Source organism: Balaenoptera ricei, chromosome 10 (assembly GCF_028023285.1).
Source record: "Balaenoptera ricei isolate mBalRic1 chromosome 10, mBalRic1.hap2, whole genome shotgun sequence".
Lineage (NCBI taxonomy): Eukaryota > Metazoa > Chordata > Mammalia > Artiodactyla > Balaenopteridae > Balaenoptera > Balaenoptera ricei.
Window position 1 is genome coordinate 12,086,473 of NC_082648.1, and position 25,600 is coordinate 12,112,072.

General features: G+C 38.4%; 1 protein-coding gene across 1 annotated transcript; it reads right to left on the reverse strand.

The window, feature by feature from the left end:
• Window positions 1-15,868: 15,868 nt before the first annotated feature.
• Window positions 15,869-19,088, reverse strand: MGP (matrix Gla protein). The gene is made up of 4 exons (XM_059934504.1): window positions 18,955-19,088; window positions 17,471-17,503; window positions 16,655-16,730; window positions 15,869-16,245 (listed from the first exon to the last, which is right to left on the reverse strand). The coding sequence occupies exons 1-4, from the start codon at window positions 19,013-19,015 to the stop codon at window positions 16,104-16,106; spliced, it is 312 nt and encodes a 103-aa protein (XP_059790487.1). The 5' UTR covers window positions 19,016-19,088; the 3' UTR covers window positions 15,869-16,103.
• Between the last annotated feature and the right edge of the window lie 6,512 nt (window positions 19,089-25,600).

The window sequence follows — 25,600 nt, forward strand, 5'->3', positions numbered from 1 at the left end:
TCTATGACAGGAGACTGACGATCCTGGAAAATGCTTTTTAGACTGATTTCAAACATGTGACTGTGATTATCAAGGAAGTCTTATCAGAAACTGAAAGATGACTGCAAAGGAGCTTTTCCTTCTCAACACTTTTCCTAGCATTAGGGCTGGGCCTTCTCTTTATGCTGTTGAAAGTTTAGTCAGTTTGCAAACATTGTCCAACCCTAGTTTTGCCTTTGCAAAAAGACTCCCAAAGTTTCTTGCCTGTAATGAATTAAGGGGGCATCCAGGTATTGAAAATTGTGTTCCAGTGCTGGTTTTGCTTTTATCCCAAAGATGACTTTAACCTATCAAATTTTTAGTTTTAACACCTCTTGATTATGGATTATAATTCCTGTTTTGCCTACAACCCACAGATGCTGTTAGTACCAGTAGAGATAATGTATGTATGTGAAAGCATTTAAAATAAATCCGTTTATAAAAATGGGAAATTAGTACCATACATCCAGGGCTCCTAGGGCAGAAGTAAGGGCAGAGCCTGTATGGAGAAGACCTTCAACTGGGTTTGCACTGAGATTGCTTCTCCTCTTTCTTTCATTACACACACACACACACACACACACACAGAGGCACATGTGTGCAAATACAGTTTCTATTATAAGTCTGCATTCATAGCTGACATTCTAGAGGTTAGGACTTGCATGCTTCTCCTTCAAACCAATCCTGACTACTTTATAGATACTGGGAAAAGGCAGGGGCTCCAGAAACTAGTAATTCCTAGGTGTCCAGATAGTCTTCAGGTTCCCCTTTATATAGAGAATCCCTCAGGGACCAAGTTGGTCTGGCCCTCTTTATCCTTTGCTCTTAGTTTATAGCTTGAGAAACCTGCTTAGCTGTTCAGTTGGCAGAGAAGGGCTTTTACTTGTCAATAGGCTAGGTTATTACTCGATAATATGATTTAAGAGGTACTCTGGGGGTAATAACGCAAAGCACCTTGTTCGGGAGCTCGTCTTGCTGCCTTTAAGGACACTATTTGAGACTAATTTTTTTGTGACTCAACATAGTCCTCTCCAAATTCTATTTTTAAAATGCAGACATCTCTTTGGAAAGACAAAGGTAAACTTGTTTTGGCCAGTAGTGGGAGGGAGTAGACAGAAAAAGAAAAACTGGAAAGGAAAAGTATGGATGCTTGAGACAATATTTTCCTTCTTTGTCACAGTTCTATCTCAGACTGACCTGGTCTCAGGTCATCCAATGCAAAGCGCATGTTAGTAAATACCTAATATGGACTTAAAACTCTGGGGTGGGAGGAGTGAGTAAGGCCTAGCCTGGGAAATCCTCTAAATTGCCCTTCATCCAGGAGACTTCATCTGACTCATTGTAAACTTTTAACGAAATTTCTTTGTCTTCTGTCCTCTTGGCCCAGTTAGCTGGGTTTATACTGGGTTATATATTAGCTAATCATTATGTAGCACCTGATGACTCAGTTAGGCATTTTGAATGATAAGGGAATAAAGCAGACTGGACCAAGTGAGAACATGTAATTAACTTACTGGCTCCCTAAATCTGCATTGGGGTCTCCAATATTGCAGGCTAAACTAATGGGGATACATGTGCCAGAGTGGGTGATACAATTAACTTTGAAGTGAATTTTAATGCCCAGCACTCTTTCGTTGTGTTGCCTTCCCAGACGTTCCTCACCCTGCCCCCTTTGGCTCTTTCCTCCTGACCAATCTGTTGCTAATTCCCATTGGTGAACACATTTTATTCAAAGGCATAGATGAAGACATACTCATTAAATATTCAGGCATGTCAAATCTCGAAGAAAGAGCTAACAAAATAAATGACAAAATTATCTCCGCTATTGAATCCAACAAGATGACATTTTAAAAAGGATAAAATATACTTTGCATTTGGATTATAAAACGTGCTCGCAAGGGCAGGATGAGGGAAGATGTGACTTGCTAGCAGTTCATGTCAAAAAACACCTGAAGATTTTAACAGGTCATGAGAAGCAACCATGAGAGAAACAAAGGCAGGATTAAACTCCCTGTAGATGTAACAAGTTTTGGGTCATGAGCAGTCACAATTAGTGGCACTCTGAGACCATCAAACAAGTATTGTGCTTCACATTGGGTCCTTTAGGACAGATACTGCTAAACTAGAATATATTCAGGAAAAGATTCATTGATGGGGGGTGACATAAACAAGATGGTGAAGTAGGAGGCCATGGACCCTCCTTCTCCCCACAAACACACCAATTCAGCAACAATTCACAGACAATTTCTCTCTGTGAGAAATTCAGAAATTCAGAATTTCTAAATTCTTCTACTTGGAAGGCTCCTACCCCCTGGGCAAACACAAAACCAGACTCACTGAAGCCAATAGAGAGGCTTGGGACACCCTCCCACTGGGGTCCCTGCCCCCAGCACAGCCATATAATCTGGAAGAGACATTTCAGCTCCAAGCTCCTCCCAGGAGAGGGAAGGCATTGTCCTGTACATTCAGCATCCCAGCTTTACTGAGGGGGACAACCTAGAAGAATGGCTTCTTCTGCCTTGCTAGTCTTGGAACCCTGACAGGTCTGGAACAATCTAGCTACATAGGGGAGAATGAAGATGGCAGCTTGAGCTAGTGAATGCAATAGATCCTTCTGCCTGCTCAACAGGGAGTGAATAGGATGAAAAATCCGAGCTCTCAGCTATACCGTGAGGAGGGAAAAAGTTGATGCATGTGTCCAGTATTCCAACTTTTCCAGGGCTTCCCAAAGAACTAACTTGTACCAGTCTTGTCAGTCTTGGAGGCCTGATGGGTTTGGCACAGTCTAGTTGTCTGGGAGAGAATGGAGATGGGGTTTGGGCAGGTAGATGCCATAGCTCTTCTCCCTGGCTTAGCACAGAATGAGCAGGTGAAAAAAAATCCCAGCTCTCAGCTTCCCCCAGGGGAGGACAAGAGTTGATACATGCACCCAGCACCCCAACTTCTCTGGGGCTACTCAGGGAACTGACATATATCTGCTCTCTCACCAAAGGCACATGTTGTCTCTATATGGGTACTCCCACATGAAAAGACCCCTTCAAGTCCTCAATAGGTAACTGTTTCACCTAAATTTATAGAGGCAAAGACAGTTAAGCACAATGGAAAGGCAGAGGAATTGCTCTCAATTGAAAGATCAAGAGAAAACACCTGAAAAAATAAATAACGAAACAGAAATGAACAGTTTACCAGATAAAGAATTCAAAACATTGGTAATAGGAGTGTTAACTAAATTAGGGAAAAGAAGTGATGAACTCAATGAACATTTTAACAAGGAACCAGAAAATATAAAAAAGACCCAATCAGAAACAAAGAGTTCAATAAATGAAATAAAAAACACACTAGAAAAAATGAATAGCAGACTAAGTGGTACAGAAGAATGCATACGTGATCTGGAAGATAGAAAAATGGAAATCAGCCAATCAGAACAGCAAAAAGAAAAACAAGTTAAAAAAATGAAAACATTTTAAGAGGTCTCTGAGGTAACATTAAGCACATCAACATTCACAATATAGGGGTCTCAGAAGGAGAAGAGAGAGAGAAGGGGATCAAAAATGTATTTGAGGAAGTTATGGCTGAAAACTTCCCAAACCTGAGGAAGGAAACAGGTATCCAAATATAGGAAGAACAGAGGGGCCCCAACATGATGAACCGAAACAGACCCACAACAAGACATATCATAATTAAAATGGCAAAAGTTAAATATAAAGAGAGAATTATAAAGGCAAAAAGAGGAAAACAAAGAGTCATATACAAGGGAATCTTCATAAGGCTATCAGCTGATTTCTCTGCAGAAAATTTGCAGGCCAGAAGAGAGTGGCATGATATATTCAAAGTGCTGAAAGGGAAAAAAACTGCAACCTAGGATAATCTACACAGTAAAGGAACCCTTGTACACTGTTGATGGGAATGTAAATTGGTGGAGCCACTATGGAAAATAGTACTGAGATTCCTTAAAAAACTAAAAATAGAAATACCATATGATCCAGCAATTCTACTCCTGGGTATATATCCAAAGAAAACAAAAATACTAATTCAAAAAGATACATGCACCCCAATGTTCATAGAAGCATTATTTACAATAGCCAAGACATGGAAGCAAACCAAGTGTCCATCAACAGATGAATGGAAAGAATATATATATATATATATATATATATATATATATATATATATATTTATGGAATATTACTCAGTCAAAAAAAGAATAAAATTCTGCCATTTGCAAAAACGTGGATGGATGTAGAGAAATATTATGCTAAGTGAAATAAGTCAGACAGAGAATGACAAATAGTGTATGATATCACTTATATGTGGAACCTAAAAAAATAAACAAATGTATATAGCAAAACAGAAACAGACTCACAGATATAGAAAACAAGCTAGTGGTTACCAATGGGAAGAGGGAAAGGGGGCCAAGAAAGAGTATGGGATTGAGAGATCCGAACTACTATGCATAAAATAGGTAAACAACAAGGATATATTGTACAGCAGTTGGAATTATAGCCATTATTTTGTAATAATTTTTAATGGAGTATAATTTATAAAAATATTGAATCACTATGCTGTGCACCTGAAACTAACATAATATTGTAAATCAACTATACTTCAAAAAATCACATAATCATCTCAATAGATGTAGAAAAAGCATTTTGCAAAATTCAGCACCTTTTCATGATAAAAACTTTGAACAAACTAGGAATAGAAGGAATATACCTCAACATAACAAAGACCATATATGACAATCCCAAAACTAATATTATACTCAATGGTGAAAACCTGAAATATTTTCCTATGCGATCAGAAACAAGGCAAGAATGCCCACTCTCGCCCCTTCTATTCAACATAATACTGGAAGTCCTAACCAGAGCAATTATGTTGAACAAAGAAATAAAAGGCATACAAACCAGGAAGGAAGAAGTAAAGTTCTTCTGGTTTGTAGAGAACATGGTCTTATATTAGGAAACCTTAAAGACTCCTTAAAAAACCTGTTACTGCTAATAAGCAATTTCAGTAAGTTTGCAGGATACGAAGTCAACATATAAAAATCAGTTTCTACACACTATCAACAAACTATCTGAAAAGGAAAATAGGAAAGCATTTCTACTTACAATAGCGCCAAAAAGAATAAAATATTTAGGAATAAACCTGAGGTAAAAGACTCATACACTGAAAACTATAAAACACTGATGAGAGAAATTAAGAAGACACAAATGGAAAGTCATCTCATGTTCATGATGAAAGATTCATATTATTAAAAAGTCCATAGTACCCAAAGCAATCTACAGATCAATGCAATCCTTATCAAAATCTCAATGGGAATGCACAATGGGAAAATGATTGTCTCTTCAAAAAATGATGTTTGGGAAACTAGATATCCACACACAAAAGAATGAAATTGGACCCTTATATTACACTATACACAAAAATCAACTCAAAATGGGTTAAAGACTTAAATTTATGACTTAAAATTATAAAACTCCTGGGCTTCCCTGGTGGCGCAGTGGTTGGGAATCTGCCTGCTAATGCAGGGGACACGGGTTCGAGCCCTGGTCTGGGAAGATCCCACATGCCACGGAGCAGCTGGGCCCGTGAGCCACAACTACTGAGCCTGCGCGTCTGGAGCCTGTGCCCCGCAGCGGGAGGGGCCGCGATAGTGAGAGGCCCGCGCACCGCGATGAAGAGTGGTCCCCGCACCGCAGTGAAGAGTGGCCCCCGCTTGCCGCAACTAGAGAAAGCCCTCGCACGAACCGAAGACCCAACACAGCCAAAAATAAATAAAAAAAAAAAAAAAAAAAAAAAAAAGACAAGACCTCATTCGTGGCAAATTTAAAAAAAAAAAAAAAAAAAATTATAAAACTCCTGAAGAAAACATAGAGAAAAGTCTTTATGACATTGCTCTTGGTAATGATTTCATGGATATGACACTAAAACAGAGGTACCCAAAACAAATATAGGCAATTGTGACTACATCAAACTAAAAAGTTTCTGTACAATAAAGGAAAAATCAATGAGTGAAAAGGCTACCTAGGGAATGGGAGAAAGTGCTCACAAATCATATTTCTGATAAGAGTTCAGTCTCCAAAATATATAAGGAATACCTAGAACTCAGTAGTAAATGAATAAATAAATAAATACCTGATTTTAAAAAATGGGCAAAGGTCTTGAATAGATATTTCTCCAAATAAGATATATAAATGGCCAACAGATAAAGGAAAAGATACTGACACTAATCATCAGGGAAATACAGATCAAAAGCACACAGAGATATCACCTCATAACTGTCAGGATGGTAATTATCAGAAAGACAAGAAATAAGTGTTGGTGAAGTTGTGCAGAAATTGAAATTCTTGCACACTGTTGGTGGAATGAAAAATAGTGCAGCCGTTATAAAAAACAGTATGGCAGCTCCTCAAAAAATTAAATACAGAACTATCATATGATCTAGCAATCCCACCTCTAGATCCAAAAGAATGAAATCAGGATATTAAAGAGATAATTGTACTCTCATGTTCATTGCAGTGCTACTCACAATAGCCAAGATGTGGAAACAAGCAAAATGTCCACTGACAGATGAATGGATAAAGAAAATGTGGTACACAATGGAAAAGTATTCAACCTTAAAAAAGAAGGAATTTTACAATGTGCAGCAACATGAATGAATCTTTCAACATTATGCCTGGTGAAATAAGCCAGTCACAGAAAGAAAAATACTGCATTATTCCACTTATATGCAGTATCTCAGATGGTCAAATTTGTAGAATTGAAGAGTAGATGGTGATTGTCAGGAGTTGGGTGGCGGGATGAAGAGTTACACATCAAGGGGCATAAAGTTTCAGTTAAGCAAGATAAATAAGCTCTAAAGATCTGCTGTACAACATTGTACCTTAGTCAACAATAATAATGTATTGAACACTTAAAATAGTTGAGATGGTGGATCTGATATTAAATTGCTTACCACAATAATAAGGTAATATAAAAGAAATTGTAGGGCTTCCCTGGTGGCGCAGGGGTTGAGAATCTGCCTGCCAATGCAGGGGACACGGGTTCGAGCCCTGGTCTGGGAAGATCCCACATGCCACGGAGTAACTGGGCCCGTGAGCCACCACTACTGAGCCTGCGCGTCTGGAGCCTGTGCTCCGCAACAAGAGAGGCCGCGATAGTGAGAGGCCTGCGCGCCATGATGAAGAGTGGCCCCCGCTTGCCGCAACTGGAGAAAGCCCTCGCACAGAAACGAAGACCCAACACAGCCATAAATAAATAAATAAATAAATAAATAAATTAAAAAAAAAAAGAAATTGTATAGCTTTGCTGTCTTAGAATTATGGCAAATGGAACGTGTAGCATTGGGTCATTGGTAACATTTTGCTTGGTAAGTGAAATAGAGAGAAGAATTAAGGCCAAAATGTTTAAACCGATTCAATATAAGAAAAGTTTCTATCCTAACATTTAGTTATCCAAAAATGAACTAGTGCATCATGTGACCTAGAGAGTTTTGTAACACTAGAGTTTTAAGTGCAAACTGCATGATCATCTGTTACTGTATGGCCATATTGTATGGCATAGAGCAGGTACATGATAACTGTTTGTTAAATGTTAAATTCATACTAGCCATGCTACAGAAGGAAAGAGTGAGAGGTTGGGCTTGACTAAATTCTAAAATAGGTTGTGCAAGATGTTGATCAATGCCTTCTGAAAAGAATATTCTGTTGTCAAATTATCTTGTGAACCCCTGTGTTAAATAGACTCAGATTCCTTTATTGATGGACCACGCATCATATATGAGGACTTCATATATTAAATCATATCTCTCTCTTTCACTCTCCAGATATATATATATATATATATATATATATATATATATATATATATATATATATCTATCCCCAAAATGAGATATATAAAGTCTATAGAACTTATCTGAGCATAAAACAACTTTTGGCAGGATGCTGACGGGAACATTGTTCTTTAGAACACACGTTTGGGAAACTGGTCTAAATTTACTTTGTTTTTCTTCCAACTCTTAATTCCATTTTAGATTTTCAAAGAGATGGGTGCTATTTGTCCATATGCTTCAACTAAACTTTGTAGTTCTAGCCACCTTTTCCTGGATACTGTGGCTATTTTACAGAAGTGTACTTATCAGTTTAGTGAAAAATTTATCTCCTCTTTCTCAGCTCTGAAATGTCTTCTTTGGTATGCTCTCATGTTTGAGGACTAATTCACTCATATGAGTAAGTCACGGCACTTGAGATTTTCTTTGAGTGCTTTTGTAATACAAAATTATTACCCTTTAGAAGCCTTTCCAAGACTCCTTATAAGAAGGAAAATTCTCTCTTGGGATGTTTAAACACATGCATCCAAATATATGCAGATTATTTTCCTACTTTATTACAGGTTTGTTGTCAAAAGTGTGGTTATTATCACTAGGTGAAATAGGTAGAGACAAATTTTGTATATTGCTTTCTCCAAAGTAAAGGAATCAGAGTGTTTCTAGGTAAACACCATAAAAATCTCCTGTATGAACTGAGAAAAAGGCACATTTCTTTAACAGTATTTTCAAAGCTTAACCTCATGTTTTAACAACCCCAGATGACTTATGTTTCTGGCTTTCTTGTTTTTTGGTTAGCTTTCCATGTTTGAATTCACAGAAGTGAGAGATGGAAAAACCCCCCACAGGTCACCCAGTTCATTTCTCTAAAGAAATTAACAGATAAATCTCATAATGCAGCCACATAAAGGAGTCTGGTGGGCAGGAGGGAGCTACATTTTAAATTCAGAAAAATTGGGGCCAATTTCAATCCTAGGATGAATTTAAAGCCCGCCAAGAGGTTTCCATATCCTCCCTCTGCTTTATATATGTGTGTGTGTGTGTGTGTGTGTGTACATATTCATAGACTGAGCAATTGAGCCATGACACATTCTGACTGTTTAACAGTGAGGTAGCAGGAGAAGGGACGATAAGAAAGAAGCAGTCACAAGACTGAAAAATGTCAGTGTCAGGGGAAAGGGGCTAAGGCCTTTATGCCCTTGCATTGACCAGTTTTGGGATGTGGGCTGTTTCTAGAAAGGGGCAAGCTGCTCTTTTCAGCTCAGGGCAATTTTAGGAGAGAGACTCAGCTACCTGCAAGCCATCAGCTGCCAGCATCTGAGGGAGTGAGTGCCTCAGCCCTGAAGAAGGGATCTCGGGAAAGTACTGCAGCGTCAGTTAAAGTCCACACTTGCACTGTTACATCCACTTGCTTCATGCAATATGTTCTAGGAACAGCTTCTCCAGGATTTTGGTTGGTCCCTTTTCCAGGAAAAATTTACAATAGATAGATTCTAGTCACACTTTCCTGGATACTACGGCTGTTTTACAGAAATGTCTTTCCCAGTTTTAGTGTAACAACTATCTCCTCTTTCCCAGCTTTGTAATTTCTCCTCTGGTATATTCACATGTTTGAAGTATAATTCGCTCCTGGAGCAAGTTAGTATACTTGTGAAGGTTAGTGTAGTGAAGGTTACAGCCCCTGCTCCTGCAGCTGGTCACAAGGTCACTACTAATACTCGTTGTATTCCTCTTTAACTGCCCATTCTAGATCCCCTCACTCTTAGTTAGCACATCTGGTGGTCTAGGTGTGTAAGTTAGTAAGTGAAATAGACCCTCATTCCTGAGAGTGTGAGCTGATCACCATGCCCTGCTCAGACCATGGCTGATATACTTGTCCATTTACTGTTACGAATGGGCAGAGAAATATCAAGCTATATTACAATGGCTTACCTGGATAGCAAATGTGTTTTTCCCTTCTTAGATTCAGAAGCCCTATCTTCTCCTGATGAATATGCTCAACCATCCCCTTTAGGAAAGATGACTCCTTTACTTGCTAACTGGTCTTTTATCATGAAAAACCTGAAGTGACCAGCGAGCAGCTAGAACTTAAAAATGGGACTCTTCCAATGTCCCTGGTGAAATTGTTCTCTCTGTATGAACCAGGATTTCCAGGCCCACAGATATTAGAATTTTAAGGATAGAAAATATAAATTCCTCATGTGAGTTACAAAATATGATACATAGAGCCACTCCTGCTTTCATACCTTAGTTCTCAGACCCATGTATTCTTCCTATTGGAAACATACCACTATATAATGCTTGGTAGTTTAGAGTGTATAACACATCCTGCATAAAGGTGCCCCATTCTTTTAGGGAAAGCAGAGTAGATTAATATGTTCTGGTCTGAATTAACTTCAGTTGCCAGGGATTCTTACTGGGGGAGGGGTCATGGAAGCAGATTTATCTGGTGATAGAGAGGTAACAATGTCTGGGTTCCAGAGAAGGACCATCTAGGATGAAATAGAACCCTAATTCACAAATAAAAAACCAGAAGCAATCTAGGCAAAGTTTCAGGGTTCCAAATCAAAATGAGTTTAGGATAGAATTTACTTTCATTAGAGTTCTGCATTATGACAAGGAACTAGGCCAGAAGCAGTAGGATTGAGAAACTGAAGGAAAGTCTACTGATGATGGATAATCAAGGTACTCAAGAACTTGGGTGTAGAACATCAGATTACTTGCAGATTTCTATTATTAAAAAGGTAGATGTATAGATGAAAATAGTGCTTGAACATACTACAACTACTGCTATATAAGCGTATAACTGTAACTGCATTCTAACGTGGATATTTTATTATTACATAAAAGTATTGGTGTAAGAATTCCAAACCCAGTTGAGCATGAAAGCTAAGATCATGATTTTCCTTAAATCAGAATGAACTTCCCTGGCCTAATCTTCTGAAACTGCATGCTCTGTCAGCATAGGTAGAAGAGAGGAAGAATGGAGTGAGTACAAACTGGCCAGTGCTATCAGTAGCTTTTGGTTATAAGTCCTGCTGGCTGCCTTCAAGAGGTACTGTCTTGTTATTTCTTAATATCCAGAGTATAGTGCATTACAATAATAGTAATAGTACAATAGAAAATGACAGTAGAAATAGCTAACACTTATTAAGCACTTACCATATGCTAGACAGTGTTTTGTGCACTTTATATATAATCATTTATTTAATATTTACAACTCTAAGGTGGGAACTAGAATTATCTTTTTTACAGATAAGGAAACTGAGGCCCAGCAAGGTTAATTAACTTAACCAAGAATTTCACAGTTCAAAGTGGTAGAGCTGGGAGGCCTACTTCCAAAGTCCTTATTCTCAAATGCTATGCCAAAATCCTAAATTGCTTTTATGGGAAGGGAGCAGAGCATCCTGGCTGTGTTTAAACACTCTTTGGTTCCCAGGATGTACTACTCCATGAAAGGCCTTACCAAGATCATTAATGGGGAAAAAAAATAAGACCTGTGACCTATCACTTCATGTGTCTTAGCTCTAGACAAATCAGAATATTTCAAAAAAGAAATAGAACTGAGAAGGTAGATAAAATTCTGACTGAGGTGGAAACTACATTAAAAATAGCTTCATCAGATGGGGAAGTGGGAGATTGTTACACATATATGGATCATTTATAAATAACCCTTTAAAAAATTGGCTTAAGGAATTAGATTTTATGAGGTCAGGACAAGTGAATTTCTCAAGAGAATAGAATTACCTGCCCTTGCAATAGTCATTTAGTCTCTAAGCTCTCAAATTACTCAGTGTAAAAGAAGGGAGTTGAATTAGGTTATTGCTGAACTCCTTGCCAGCTCAAAAACTATGAATCTAGTGTTGTATAATAAATAAAACAAGAGGTCTGGAGCTGAAGGACACTGGTCTCCCAATTTACTATCTGAATATCTATCACAGGTCTGGTTCCTGGGAAACAAACTTTAAGACTTGGAAGTCTGTATACAGATGGTTTATTGGGGAGTACTCTTGAGTATAACAGGAGAGGGGAGAGGGAAGTAGGAGCAGGCAGAGTGAGCATCTGAGCTGTTATGCAATTGCAATAAATGCTTCAGCCAAGTCTATGGGGGACTATGAGGCTGGGATGACCGTTTGGAGTAGTTGTGCCTGATAATGGACTTTAGGCCAATAATAAGTCTCAGGGATGGGGCTTACCTTCTTTCTGGAAACAAATAAAGAAGGAGACAAAATATACAAAGCAATGGTTTTCAAGGCCTTGGACATCAAGCAATGAAAGAGAGTGATCCCTAGGAGATGGGAAACAAACAAAATGAGTCCTGTGATTGCCACAGATTATTATCTTAAGAGAATTTCCAGGCCATGGTTCAGGGAGGTGGGACCAAGATGCAATCTAGTGGACATTATGAGGTGAAATGGAGTTGTAAGTCCTGGGAGAATATGGTGGTTCTAGTTCACATGACAAAATACTGGAGAGGAGAGAGTATCTCTGGATATCTGTGGAGAGAACCTCTCATGTAGGCAGCAGAAAACTGATTGGCACATACATGTGGGGAAATGACCATCCAAGCGGAACAGAGGGAACAGTGGTTGGCACTAACTCAGGGCTGGGATTATTGCCTATTCCTACCACCCAATCATGGGATATTGGGTGCAGTATTCAGAAGGTCTTGCCTCAGTGTGGGGGAAATAATTGTCCCTAGACTAAATGCTGCATTGGTCTCATTTTAAAAACAAAACTTAAAATGATCAAGCTTTTCCCAAGTGATTTAACTGCATCCTAGAACAAAGTTCAAGAATACTTACAGAAATACAGGGATATCTAGCACACAAAAAGGTACAGTTTGCAATTTCTGGCGTCAAATAAAAGATTAACAGGAGTTCAAAGAAGTAGGAAATTATGATCCATAATAAGTAGAATAATTAATCAAAATCAACCTGGAAGTGACTCAGTTATTGAAATTAACAGATAAGGACATTAAAATAGTTATCATAACAGTATCCAAGATGTTAAAAATGTTGAGACATGGAGAATACGAAAACACCCATATCAAACTTCTGGAGATGAAAACTGTAATGACTGAGATGAAAAATACACAGAATGGGATTAACAGTAAATTAGATATTGCTGAAAATAAAGTTAGTAAACTTGTAAATACGTTAAAAGAAACTGTCAAAAATGAAACACACAGGACTTCCCTGTGGCACAGTGGTTAAGAATCCACCTACCAATGCAGGCGACATGGGTTTGATCCCTGGCCTGGGAAGATCCCACATGCTGCAGAGCAACTAAGCCCGTGTGCCACAACTACTGAGCCTGCACCCTAGGGCCCGCAAGCCACAACTACTGAGCCTGCGTGCCACAACTACTGAAGCCCACGTGCCTAGAGCCTATGCTCTGCAACAGGATCAGCCACCACAATGAGAAGCCCGTGCACCGCAACAAAGAGTAGCCCCCACTCACCGCAACTAGAGAAAGTCCACGCGCAGCGACAAAGACCCAATGCAGCCAAAAATAAATAAATAAATATTTTTTTAAAAAAAATATGAAACACACAGAGAAAAAACAACTTATAAAAATGAAAATAACATCAGGAAGCTATGGAACAACTTCAAGTGACCTAATTTGCATGTCATTGCAGTCTTCAAAGGAGAAGAGGAGCGAGGGAGGGAAAATATTTGAAGAAATAATGACTGAAAACTTTCTAAACTTAATTCATTTCAAGAAGCTCAATAAACGCCAGGAACAAGAAAAATAAGGAAAACCACACCAAGATGCATCATAACCAATTTAGTCAAAACCAATGATAAAGAGAAAAACCTTAGAAGCAGCCAGAGATAAAAGACACAGTGCATACAGACATATAAAGATAGGAATGGCAACAGATTTTATAACAGAAACATTGTAAGCTAGAGGACAGTGGAACAATATCTTAAAGGAATTAGAAGAAAAAACTGGCAGCATAGGTTTCAATATACAGTGAAAATATCTTTCAAATATGAAGGCAACTTTTTAAAACGTAAAGAATCCAGCAGACCCGCACTATGAGAAATGTTAAAGGAAGTCCTTCAGACAGGAAGAAAATGACACCAGATGGAAATACGGATGCACAAAAGAATGAGGTCCCTGGAAACGGAAATTACATGGGTAAACGTATGAGATATTTTTGTATTACCTAAACCTTTTAGAAAATAATTGACTGTTTAAAACAAAAGTAATAAAAAAGTATTGTAGGATCTATAACATAGGTAAAAGTAAAATAATAATCACACTGTTTAGACTCTTTACATATGAGATTATTGAGATAGGTTTAAGTCTATCATCTTGCCATTTGTTTTAAATTTGTCCCTTTTGTTGTTTTGCTCCCCTTTTCCTCTATTTTTTTTTTTCTCTTCCTTTTGGATTACTTGACCTTGATGCAAAAGAGATGGGAAACAAATAAGGTAAGCAATTGTCCCAAACTCTTAGAGAGTTTTCAGGCCATGGGACAGAAAATGAAACCCAGAGAGAATGTTATGGCCTTCCTAACTGCTGCCAGTATATCTGGTGACCATGTGAATAATGCCTCAGTTTGAGTGGCATGCCACTGCATTTACTACAGTGTCTTCAGAAAGTTACACCTCTGAGTTTCAGTTTTACCATCTAATACGTATTACTCATCTTCTGCATTTTTCTAAAATCTAATGAGCTACTGCATGCAATAGAGCTTAGAAAATTGTAGAACACCCATCATTATATTAATACGATGATGGGTTAAATTATATGACACACATTACTGTGATGAATCTAACAGTTTCAGAATTGGCTGATCACTCCCAGGCATGACTAGTCCGTCTGGTTTTTTAGTTTTCATTGAATACCCTTTGTGAACAGACATAGCACCAAGGCTATAGAGAGAAAAGAAATTGCAGTTACAGTGCCTGCGCTCAAAGAATTTACCATAACGTTAGACAAACAAATACACAGAAAAAGAAATTTAATCAAAACATGAATTGAATAATATCATTGTACTTGAATCCTTACATAAATTCTTTTTTAAATTTTTTTTTTTGTTGAAGTATAGTTGATTTACAATGTTGTGCCAGTCTCTGCTGTATAGCAAAGTGACTTTAAATACATTCTTGAAGTGCTGGATACTGGTTTGAGTAGTGTGATGGGAGCTGGGTGGACTTAACCATCACTGATTTCATAAAGTACTTGAATCTTAAGCTGGGTTTTGAAGGCATAGAAAGATGCTACACTAAAGAGATGAAGGCAGGGGGCCTACCAGAAGGAACGGATGTAGGGGTGGACATGCACCAGTCCTCATGACAGAGGCGAACAAGGTCTGAATTGGGATTGAGAAATCCTGGGCTCTGTCCCTAACTACCAAACAGGAGACTCTGGAGCCTCCTCATTGGCAAACCAGGCTTAAGGGAGCTCTAGCATTTTGTATGGCTCCAAAATTCCATGATCGAATCTTGTAAAAATGTCTGGTCATTTTGAAAGCACACATATTTTCTTGGCTCAAGTAAGAGTCAAGACTGTAGCATCTTAGGATATGATAACATTCAGGTGAAGGTGATGAGCCAAGGTACAGAGTCTGGAATCCACATGGAAGGAATTTAGGAGTCATGTAAAGTTTGGGAGCAGGGGACTTTCCTGGCGGTCCAGTGGTTAAGACTCTGCACTTCCAATGCAAGGGGCGCGGGTTCAATCCCTGGTGGAGGAGCTAAGATCCCACATGCTGCACGGTGGCCAAGGAAAAAAGTTTGGGAGCAGGAAAATCATATGACTGATCATCTATGATGTTTGAAAATCCTGGAAAACATATAATAGGAAGCAGTGATTCACTGATCCCAAGGTAGAGAGAGTCTAGACAAGTTATGGGTGAGTGAGTGCCTTCTAAGATTTGTTCTTCCTATGCACTTATGCTTCTAATCAACATTAGAACACGATTATCAGAATCTACTGTTCTGGGCTAGGTGGGCCTTGATTGAACTATTTCAGCATTTTCCCAGAAGAAATCAGACTCACAAAATGTAAGTATCCAACCAGAAGTTTATTATGGAATAATCACACATCTTAACTTCCCTTTGACCTTCACTCCACTGCACTTTCATTGCTTTTCAACTGGGGGCAGGAAAGAGGAGTGCAGCCAGACAAGAACATTTAAGGAACAATTAAGCAATTCGTATGTGTCTATATAGTTCAGTGATGCTACTGCAAGGGAATACAAAACCAGGCACCAGGCTCTGGAAAGAAACTTTTTCCAATCTCATTTGGCCCCTGGGCGCTGCCGGAAATAATGATTGTAAGCAGCATTGTATCCATAAAGCATGGCATAGCGTTCGCAAAGTTTGAAGTCATCACAAGCTTCCCTGTTGATCTCATATGCAGGTTTGCTGTGTTCGCGGATTCTAGAAAGTGAAAAAAAAGAGGCCCGAATTGAGAGGCATAAAGAAAGTGGAGAAATGAGAAAAAGGAAAAGAAAAAAAAGAAGAATAAGAAAATATCGTAGAGAGATCTCATTCATCACCCAATATGAAGAGATACTTGTAGAACAGGGAGGAAAGGTGGAACAGGGATTTTCTTTTTTAATGAAAATAGAAATTTTCTTTCTGTCCTCCTTTTCCTCCTCCCTCCCTCTCCTTTCTGGGCCTTTCACAAAATAGTCTTCTAGAAATTCAGTTGTTTTCTGTACATTGTTTTTAAATTCTTTGATTTGGGAATATAATTAGAAATAATATATATGATGGAGAAAAACCCATTTCTCACTCCATTCAGATCTGGGAAAGATGACCTCCCCCATCAAGTTGTGTCACCTACCTCTCTTGGGCTTTCACCCTCCATCTCTGTTGCGGGGATATAAAGATATTAGCATTTCTCCTGTTAATGAAGGGATCTTAAAACAGAAAATAAGTGCAGTTTTAGGGAAACAATCGTTGAAAATATTTCCATGAATATTCTCTGACACAAACATATTTGAAAGCTCATTCATTCTTGCATTTCTTGTAACTAGAGATCTGCGAAAATTAAATGGGTAGATAAAGCAGATTTCATAAACTGCCTGATCAAATACCCGATTTTGGTATTCCTACTCAGTGTGTTTTTTATTCCTGTGAGGAGAAATTCTCTCTGTCCTGAGGCCTTGTTAAGCATAATTTTAGATTTCCAGTAAATGAACAGTTTAAACATCATAAAAATAATGAACAAATTAAAGATGAGAGTGATATGCTATTTATTCCTATACTCAGTCTTTATAAGTTGATATTTGATAACATCCAACTGCTGATGCCTGTGGTCTCCCAGCGGACTCGGCCTCCAATTCTGTACTTTGTCATTTGTCATTACTCCTTGTTTTCCATCTGTGTGGTTGATGTGGTACCAACTTAAAATTCCCAAATGAGATTTTATGGCTTCTAAGTATGTTGAAAGTATACTTGCCATCTTACACTATTTCAAACTTAAAAAATTGCTCAACTGGTGATTTTTTTATAGTTGAATTTTTAAATTTACTTTAGTTTTCCAAAAGAGACCCTCTTTTCCCTCCCTGTTAAATATATTACCTTTTTGTCTATTTAAGAATTGGGAGAGATTCTTCAATACATGAGATTTCAATAAGGAAGTCAAATATTCACTTACTGATTTCATAGGATTCCATGCTTTCATAAGATTCTGGAATTTAAAAAAAAGACCCATTTTATTGTTACCTTTCACGCACCGCAACAGTCTAAATATAGGGAAGGAAGGGGAGGGAAGAGCCAAAAAGATGGGAGAAATATATTTAGCAGTGTGGTTATTACAAATTTGAGGCATTTAGGATTTATAAGTTGTTTCTCTAGCTTTGTCCTTGTTGGGATTACTCTACTCTTTAGTTTTTCCGGTGTTGAAGGAGCTGGTGGCCGTGGTATTGCCTAAAATTTCCCAAGGGCTATGAAGTCTTTAGTCTCGAGAAATAAGACAATTTAAGCGCTGCACACAAGGCTCCAGAGAGCCTTCCTTGATTAATTTGGGGCCTGTCTGAGAGCAGGGCCAAGGAAGGGACAAAGGGCCTAGAAAGCAGGAAAGTTTCTCCAGGCAGGCTGGGCAGATGGCTCAGCTTGGCTTTCCCAAGACAAGTTTCTAGGAGGTTCTGAAAGCCTCTTAAGAACCTGTGTGAAATTGACAGCCACAGAAACCACTGGCTTCAGCTGACATCTCACACTGGGAACAATGCCAGTTCAGAGAAAGAACCTTAGACGATGCCAAAGCAACAGTTCTCTTCTTTCTACCACCCTCCTGGGCACAGCAGGTAAATCTGGCAATAAGAAGCTCATGTTTGTAAGCAAGTGAATATGCTTGAAAAGTCAAAAAGAAGGTGAAGAAACCAAATCTTCTGACACAGAAAACTGGTGAATAATTTCAAGAGTAAGAAGCAAAATACAGATGGTTATTAATATAATTTAGCTCAAGAATACCTGGAATATCCAGATAATTGAAGCATAAGACTGAATGATCTAAAAATAATTTTGCTTCAGATTTCCTTTCATTAGCTTTGAACAGACACAGATATATTTAACAACACATAGAAACCAAGCAAGATTTGTCTTTTAACAATAGAAACTAAGAACTCGATTTTTCTCTGAGGTTCTTTAAGTGTAAAACTTTATTTTTCAATTCATTCACTGAAGAAATATCGGAAGTTCGGGAGACTGTCTTGCTCTTAGAGAGAGGTATACATAAAACTTCATGTGAAAACTGAATCTCTTAAAGGGGAGTGATTCAACCAATACCCTTAACCAACTGTTATCAAAGTCTAAACAAACATCCTTAAAAAATGAGAGCTTAGGGGCTGGGAAGTTGATATCTTCTTTCTGAAACAGCAGAATTTCCAAGTATAGAGTGACTTACCATAGAAAGAACTTGCCTGCTAAGTTACTTACAATAGTCTGGATATTGAGGATATAAAAAAGACTTGATGGAACAGATCAGTGTTCAAAGGGCTTGGGAAATGTTAAATTCATGGTCCTCTAAGATTATAATAGAGAAAGGGGGAAGAAGAGGAGGAGGGAGAGGAAAAATCCATGTAAACTGAAGTCAGAGGCAGAAAAGAAAAAAACAAAGAAACGGCAGGAGAAAGTTCTCACCATAACACAGAGCTGCCACAGCCAAGGCAGCCAGGATGGAGAGAAGGAGAAGGCTCTTCATGGTGTCTCCGGGTCACTCTCACTGTCTTGTGCAGCAGTGGTGGAGAGAGAGGCTCCTACAGGCTGCTGGTGAAAGGCTGTGGAGTTTTTATAAGAATCAGAGCAGCTGAAAGGGGAGGAGCCAGCGGGAGGGGGCCGGAGAAGGTGGGGACTTGTTGGCACTCAACTAGCACTGGGACTTTTCCCAAATATTCATTCCTTACGGATATTATCTACTCCGGGTGAACAGTTTTCCCTCACTTCTGGACCCGACTGTGCTACAGCAGCTGCTGCCCTGGTACACAAGTTGTGGCCACCCTATGTCTGGGTCAGAGCTGGCACAGGTCCACGGAGAAGGGAGTTGCCACAAACACATGTTTGCCTTTCTAATTCCTTCTCTGGTCTGCCTTCTTGGCTCTGACTTTGGGTCTTTCAGGTCTGGTCCATAAACAGAGCCATAGTGTTCTGTTTGCTCCCCTGATGGATGGATGAGAGGTTCTGGGGGAGAAAGGACTTTACTTCCTATACTGTCACTAATTTAGAATTATTTTTCCAGTAGGGCTGAACTATTAATCCTAACCAATTGGGTGTTCGCCTGATGTTATAGCCTGATGCATTTTTCCAGGTGCTCAGGGCAGAGATGGCCAGGGACCCCCTGAGTTCTGTTTCCTCAGTTGGCTCCGTAGCAACTTGCCCATCCAGTTTTGTGAGTTGAGCTCACACCTGTGCCCTGATGCTCTCTCAGGCTGGATATCACTCATCTAAAGTGCAGCAAGGATATGAAGGTACCCATCTTGCATTTTCTGAAGGCACTGTCTTGATAATGAACTAATTCAATATGCTTTTAGTGAGTGGCCAGTGAGATGCAAGGTACCCTGCTAGGTGATGCAGGTGACCTAGAGACAACCAAGACAGTCCCTAAGGAGGTAAGTAAGAACTACTTACTATTCGCTTTGCTCTTTAGCTGTCCTGTATCCTCCAACACAAATTTTCACAAATACACACCTCCACTGTACCATCAGAACCAGTGGCACTGTTTCTTTTCTTTTAGGAGGAAGATTGCAATTTGATGTCTCTGGTTGTCTTGTAGACAGAGGTCTTTTATTTTTTAGCCTCTTGGACAATCAGAAAACCTTTTCTATCAGATGTGTCTCTGTCGCCTGGGTACCAAAGAGTCTTCCTGGCAGACAAATAGACTTGCATCACAGAGCAGCAGACTGTAGAAGAGGTAAAGTTGCAGGACCTCTAACTTGGGCTGGATCAGCAAAAGGGCTGGGATGTGGGTGGGTGGGTGTACTTTTCAATAAAAAAAGATTTATTGCTAAGAGCGGTGATGAACAACTAGGTGGGGCCTCATGCCTCATTCTTTTTGTCTTATTCTGATGGACTTACCCTCCCAAACCCCAACCTGTGAAGAGCTTTTATAAATAATAAAGGATTTCCTGTTAAAGGAAAAACTCAGTTGTAGTCTGAAGGATTACTGAGTTCTAAGAGACCAATAAAATTCAGGTTTTCCCCCCAGATTTTTTCATATTGAGATATACTCTTTGGGATAAAATCTTAAAAAAGACCTCAGAAAGAAGACAATGTATGATCACCTTTGATAAATTCAACTATCACAATTTATACTCACAAGACTGGGGGTTGTTTTCCTCTTTAAATCACAAATTTGCTCTCAGTGTTGGCTTCTGTGCCCTTTTTCCAAGATAAATCATCCAGATCATTATATTTGCAAAAGCCAGTTTACTACATGGCATGGTTTTGGGGGAACAAGCTAGCCATGGCTTGTTCATATAGCATTTTATATGTACTCAACTTAATCACTAACCCCCAATCATTATGATTTGAAACAAGTTTAATTCCAATGTTTCACCCTAAAAAGAGTAGGCTACTCACCTCTCACCCCCATCCCATCTCCAGAATTAAAGAGGATTCTCTCTTCTCCAGCTACAAACACATGCTTCGTAATGTACACTAGCTCTGTCTTTCTCCAGTCGGTTCTAGCAGTCCCCTCTACTCCCAAATGCAGATGGCGTCTGTGCTCTGTCAGCCTTCTGACCTCACAATTGTTTAGTTTTACATTCGCTAAGTCCAAACTTGAAAATCTTACATTTGTCTTTCCAATTTAAGCTTCACCTTTTTCACAAGTTATCTTAAATATTGCTTCCACTGGTTTTCCTAAACGTTTACACATCTCTCTTTATCATCTTGCTTTTTGTAAGGCTAACACTTTCTTTTGGAAACTATCTCTCACGAGTCTCTTATCTCTCCTTTCCAATGTTTCCATCTATGCCTGGGTTCTCCTATGCTCAATCCCATTTATATATGATTTGAAAAATGATTAACATCTGTGAGAATTCAGGGCTCTTCCTTTTCTCTCCTCCCGTATCACTCTGAGTCTCAAAGACAATTTTGTATGTGTCAACTCCAGCCACGTATTCTTTTTTTTTTTTTTAACATCTTTATTGGAGTGTAATTGCTTTACAATTGTGTGTTAGTTTCTGCTGTATAACAAAGTGAATCAGCTATACGTATACATATATCTCCATATCTTCTCCCTCTTGCGTCTCCCTCCCACCCTCCCTATCCCACCCCTCTATTTGGACACAAAGCACCGAGCTGATCTCCCTGCTATGCGGCTGCTTCCCACTAGCTATCTATTTTATATTTGGTAGAGTATATATGTCAATGCCACTCTCTCACTTTGTCCCAGCTTACCTTTCCCCCTCCCCGTATCCTCAAGTCCATTCTCTATGTCTGCGTCTTTATTCCTGTCGTGCCCCTAGGTTCTTCATAACCTTTTTTTTTTTTTTTTTAGATTCCATATATATCTGTTATCATATGGTATTTGTTTTTCTCTTTCTGATTAGTTGACTCTGTATGACAGTCTCTAGGTCCATCCACCTCACTACAAATAACTCAGTTTCGGTTCTTCTTATGGCTGAGTAATATTCCACTGTATCTATGTTCCACATCTTCTTTATCCATTCATCTGTCAATGGACACTTAGGTTGCTTCCATGTCCTGGCTATTGTAAATAGTGCTGCAATGAACATCATGGTACATGACTCTTTTTGAATTATGGTTTTCTCGGGGTATATGCCCAGTAGTAGGATTGCTGGGTTGTATGGCAGTTCTATTTTTAGATTTTTAAGGAACCTCCATACTGTTCTCCATAGTGGCTGTATCAATTTATATTCCCACCAACAAGAGAGTTCCCTTTTCTTGACACCCTCTCCAGCATTTATTGTTTGTAGAGCTTTTGATGATGGCCAGTCTGACTGGTGTGAGGTGATACCTCATTGTAGTTTTGATTTGAATTTCTCTAATGATTAGTGATGTTGAGCATCACTAATCATGTGATGTTGGCAATGTGTTTGTTGGCAATCTGTATATCTTCTTTGGAGAAATGTCTCTTTAGGTCTTCTGCCCATTTTTGGATTGGGTTGTTTGTTTTTTTGATATTGAGCTGCAAGAGTTGCTTGTATATTTTGGAGATTAATCCTCTGTCAGTTGCTTCATTTGCAAATATTTTCTCCCATTCTGAGGGTTGTCTTTTCGTCTTGTTCGTGGTTTCCTTTGCTGTGCAAAAGCTTTTAAGTTTCATTAGGTCCCATTTGCTTATTTTTGTTTTTATTTCCATTTCTCTAGGAGGTGGGTCAAAAAGGATCTGCTGTGATTTATGTCATAGACTATTCTGCTTATGTTTTGCTCTAAGTGTCTGGCCTTACATTTAGGTCTTTAATCCATTTTGAGTTTATTTTTGTGTATGGTGTTAGGGAGTGTTCTAATTTCATTCTTTTACATGTAGCTGTCCAGTTTTCCCAGTACCACTTATTGAAGAGGCTGTCTTTTCTCCATTGTATATTCTTGCCTCCTTTATCAAAGATAAGGTGACCACATGTGCATGGGTTTATCTCTGGGCTTTCTATCTTGTGCCATTGATCTATATTTCTGTTTTTTGTGCCAGTACCATACTGTCTTGATTACTGTAGCTCTGTAGTATAGTCCGAAGTCAGGGAGCCTGATACCTCCACCTCCATTTTTCTTTCTCAAGATTGCTTTGGCTATTCGGGGTCTTTTGTGTTTCCATACAAATTGTGAATTTTTTTTGTTCTAGTTCCGTGAAAAATGCCATTGGTAATTTGATAGGGATTGCACTGAGTCTGTAGATTGCTTTGGGTAGTATAGTCATTTTCACAATGTTGATTCTTCCAGTCCAAGAACATGGTATACCTCTCCATCTGTTTGTATCGTCTTTAATTTCTTTCACCAGTGTCTTACAGTTTTCTGCATACAGGTCTTTTGTCTCCTTAGGTAGGTTTATTCCTAGGTATTTTATTCTTTTTGTTGCAATGGTAAATGGGAGTGCTACCTTAATTTCTTTCAGATTTTTCATCATTAGTGTATAGGAATGCAAGAGATTTCTGTGCATTAATTTTGTATCCTGCTACTTTACCAAATTCATTGATTAGCTCTAGTAGTTTTCTGGTAGCATCTTTAGGATTCTCTATGTATAGTATCATGTCACCTGCAAACAGTGACAGTTTTACTTCTTTTCCGATTTGGATTCCTTTTATTTCTTTTTCTTCTCTGATTGCTGTGGCTAAAACTTCCAAAACTATGTTGAATAATAGTGGTGAGAGTGGGCAACCTTGTCTTGTTCCTGATCTTAGTGGAAATGGTTTCAGTTTTTCACCATTGAGAATGATGTTGGCTGCTGGTTTGTCATACATGGCCTTTATTAGGTTGAGATAAGTTCCCTCTATGCCCACTTTCTGGAGGGTTTTTATCATAAATGGGTGTTGAATTTTGTTGTAAGTTTTTCTGCATCTATTGAGATGACCATATGGTTTTTATCCTTCATTTTTTTAATATGGTTTATCACATTGATTGATTTGTGTATATTGAAGAATCCTTGCATTCCTGGGATAAACCCCACTTGATCATGGTGTATGATCTGTTTAATGTGCTGTTGGATTCTGTTTGCTAGTATTATGTGGAGGATTTTTGCATCTATGTTCATCAGTGATATTGTCCTGTGTTTTTCTTTTTTTTGTGACATCTTTGTCTGGTTTTGGTATCAGGGTGATGGTGGCCTCGTAGAATGAGTTTGGGCGTGTTCCTCCCCTGCTATATTTTGGAAGAGTTTGATAAGGATAGGTGTTAGCTCTTCTCTAAATGTTTGATAGAATTTGCCTGTGAATCCACCTGGTCCTGGGCTTTTGTTTGTTGAGAGATTTTTAATCACAGTTTCAATTTCAGTGCTTGTGATTGGTCTGTTTATATTTTCTATTTCTTCCTGGTTCAGTCTCGGAAGGTTGTGCTTTTCTAAGAATTTATCCATTTCTTCCAGGTTGTCCATTTTATTGGCATATAGTTGCTTGTAGTAATCTCTTATGATCCTTTGTATTTCTGCAGTGTCAGTTGTTACTTCTTCTTTTTCATTTCTAATTCTATTGATTTGAGTCTTCTCCCTTTTTTTCTTGATGAGTCTGGCTAATGGTTTATCAATCTTGTTTATCTTCTCAAAGAAGCAGCTTTTAGTTTTATTGATCTTTGCTATTGTTTCCTTCATTTCTTTTTCATTTATTTCTGATCTGATCTTTATGATTTCTTTCCTTCTGCTAACTTTGTTTTTTTTTTTGTTGTTGTTCTTCTTTCTCTAATTGCTTTAGATGTATGGTTAGGTTGTTTATTTGAGATGTTTCTTGTTTTTTGAGGTAGGATTGTATTGCTATAAACTTCCCTCTTAGAACTGCTTTTGCTGCATCCCATAGGTTTTGGGTCATCGTGTTTTCATTGTGATTTGTTTCTAGGTATTTTTTGATTTCTTCAGTAATCTATTGGTTATTTAGTAGTGTATTGTTTAGCCTCCATATGTTTGTATTTTTTACAGATTTTTTTCTTGTCATTGATATCTAGTCTCATAGCATTGTGGTTGGAAAAGATATTTGATATGATTTCAATTTCCTTAAATTTACCAAGGCTTGATTTGTGACCCAAGATATGATCTATCCTGGAGAATACTCCACGAGCACTTGAGAAGAAACTGTAATCTGCTGTTTTTGGATAGAATGTCCTATAAATATCAGTAAAAGTCTATCTTGTTTAATGTATCATTTAAAGCTTGTGTTTCCTTATTTATTTTCATTTTGGATGATCTGTCCATTGGTGAAAGTGGGGTGTTAAAGTCCCCTATTATGTCTGTGTTACTGTCAATTTCCCCTTTTACGGCTCTTAGCATTTGCCTTATGTATTGAGGTGCCTCATGTTGGATACATAAATATTTACAATTGTTATATCTTCTTCTTCGATTGATCCCTTGATCATTATGTAGTGTCCTTCTTTGTCTCTTGTAATAGTCTTTATTTTAAAGTCTGTTTTGTCTGATATGAGAATTGCTAATCCAGCTTTCTTTTGATTTCCATTTGCATGGAATATCTTTTTCTATCCCCTCACTTTCAGTCTGTATGTGTCCCTAGGTCTGAAGTGGGTCTCTTGTAGACAGCATATATATGGGTCTTGCTTTTGTATCCATTCAGCCAGTCTATGTCTTCTGGTTGGAGCATTTAATCTATTTACGTTTGATGTAATTATTGATATG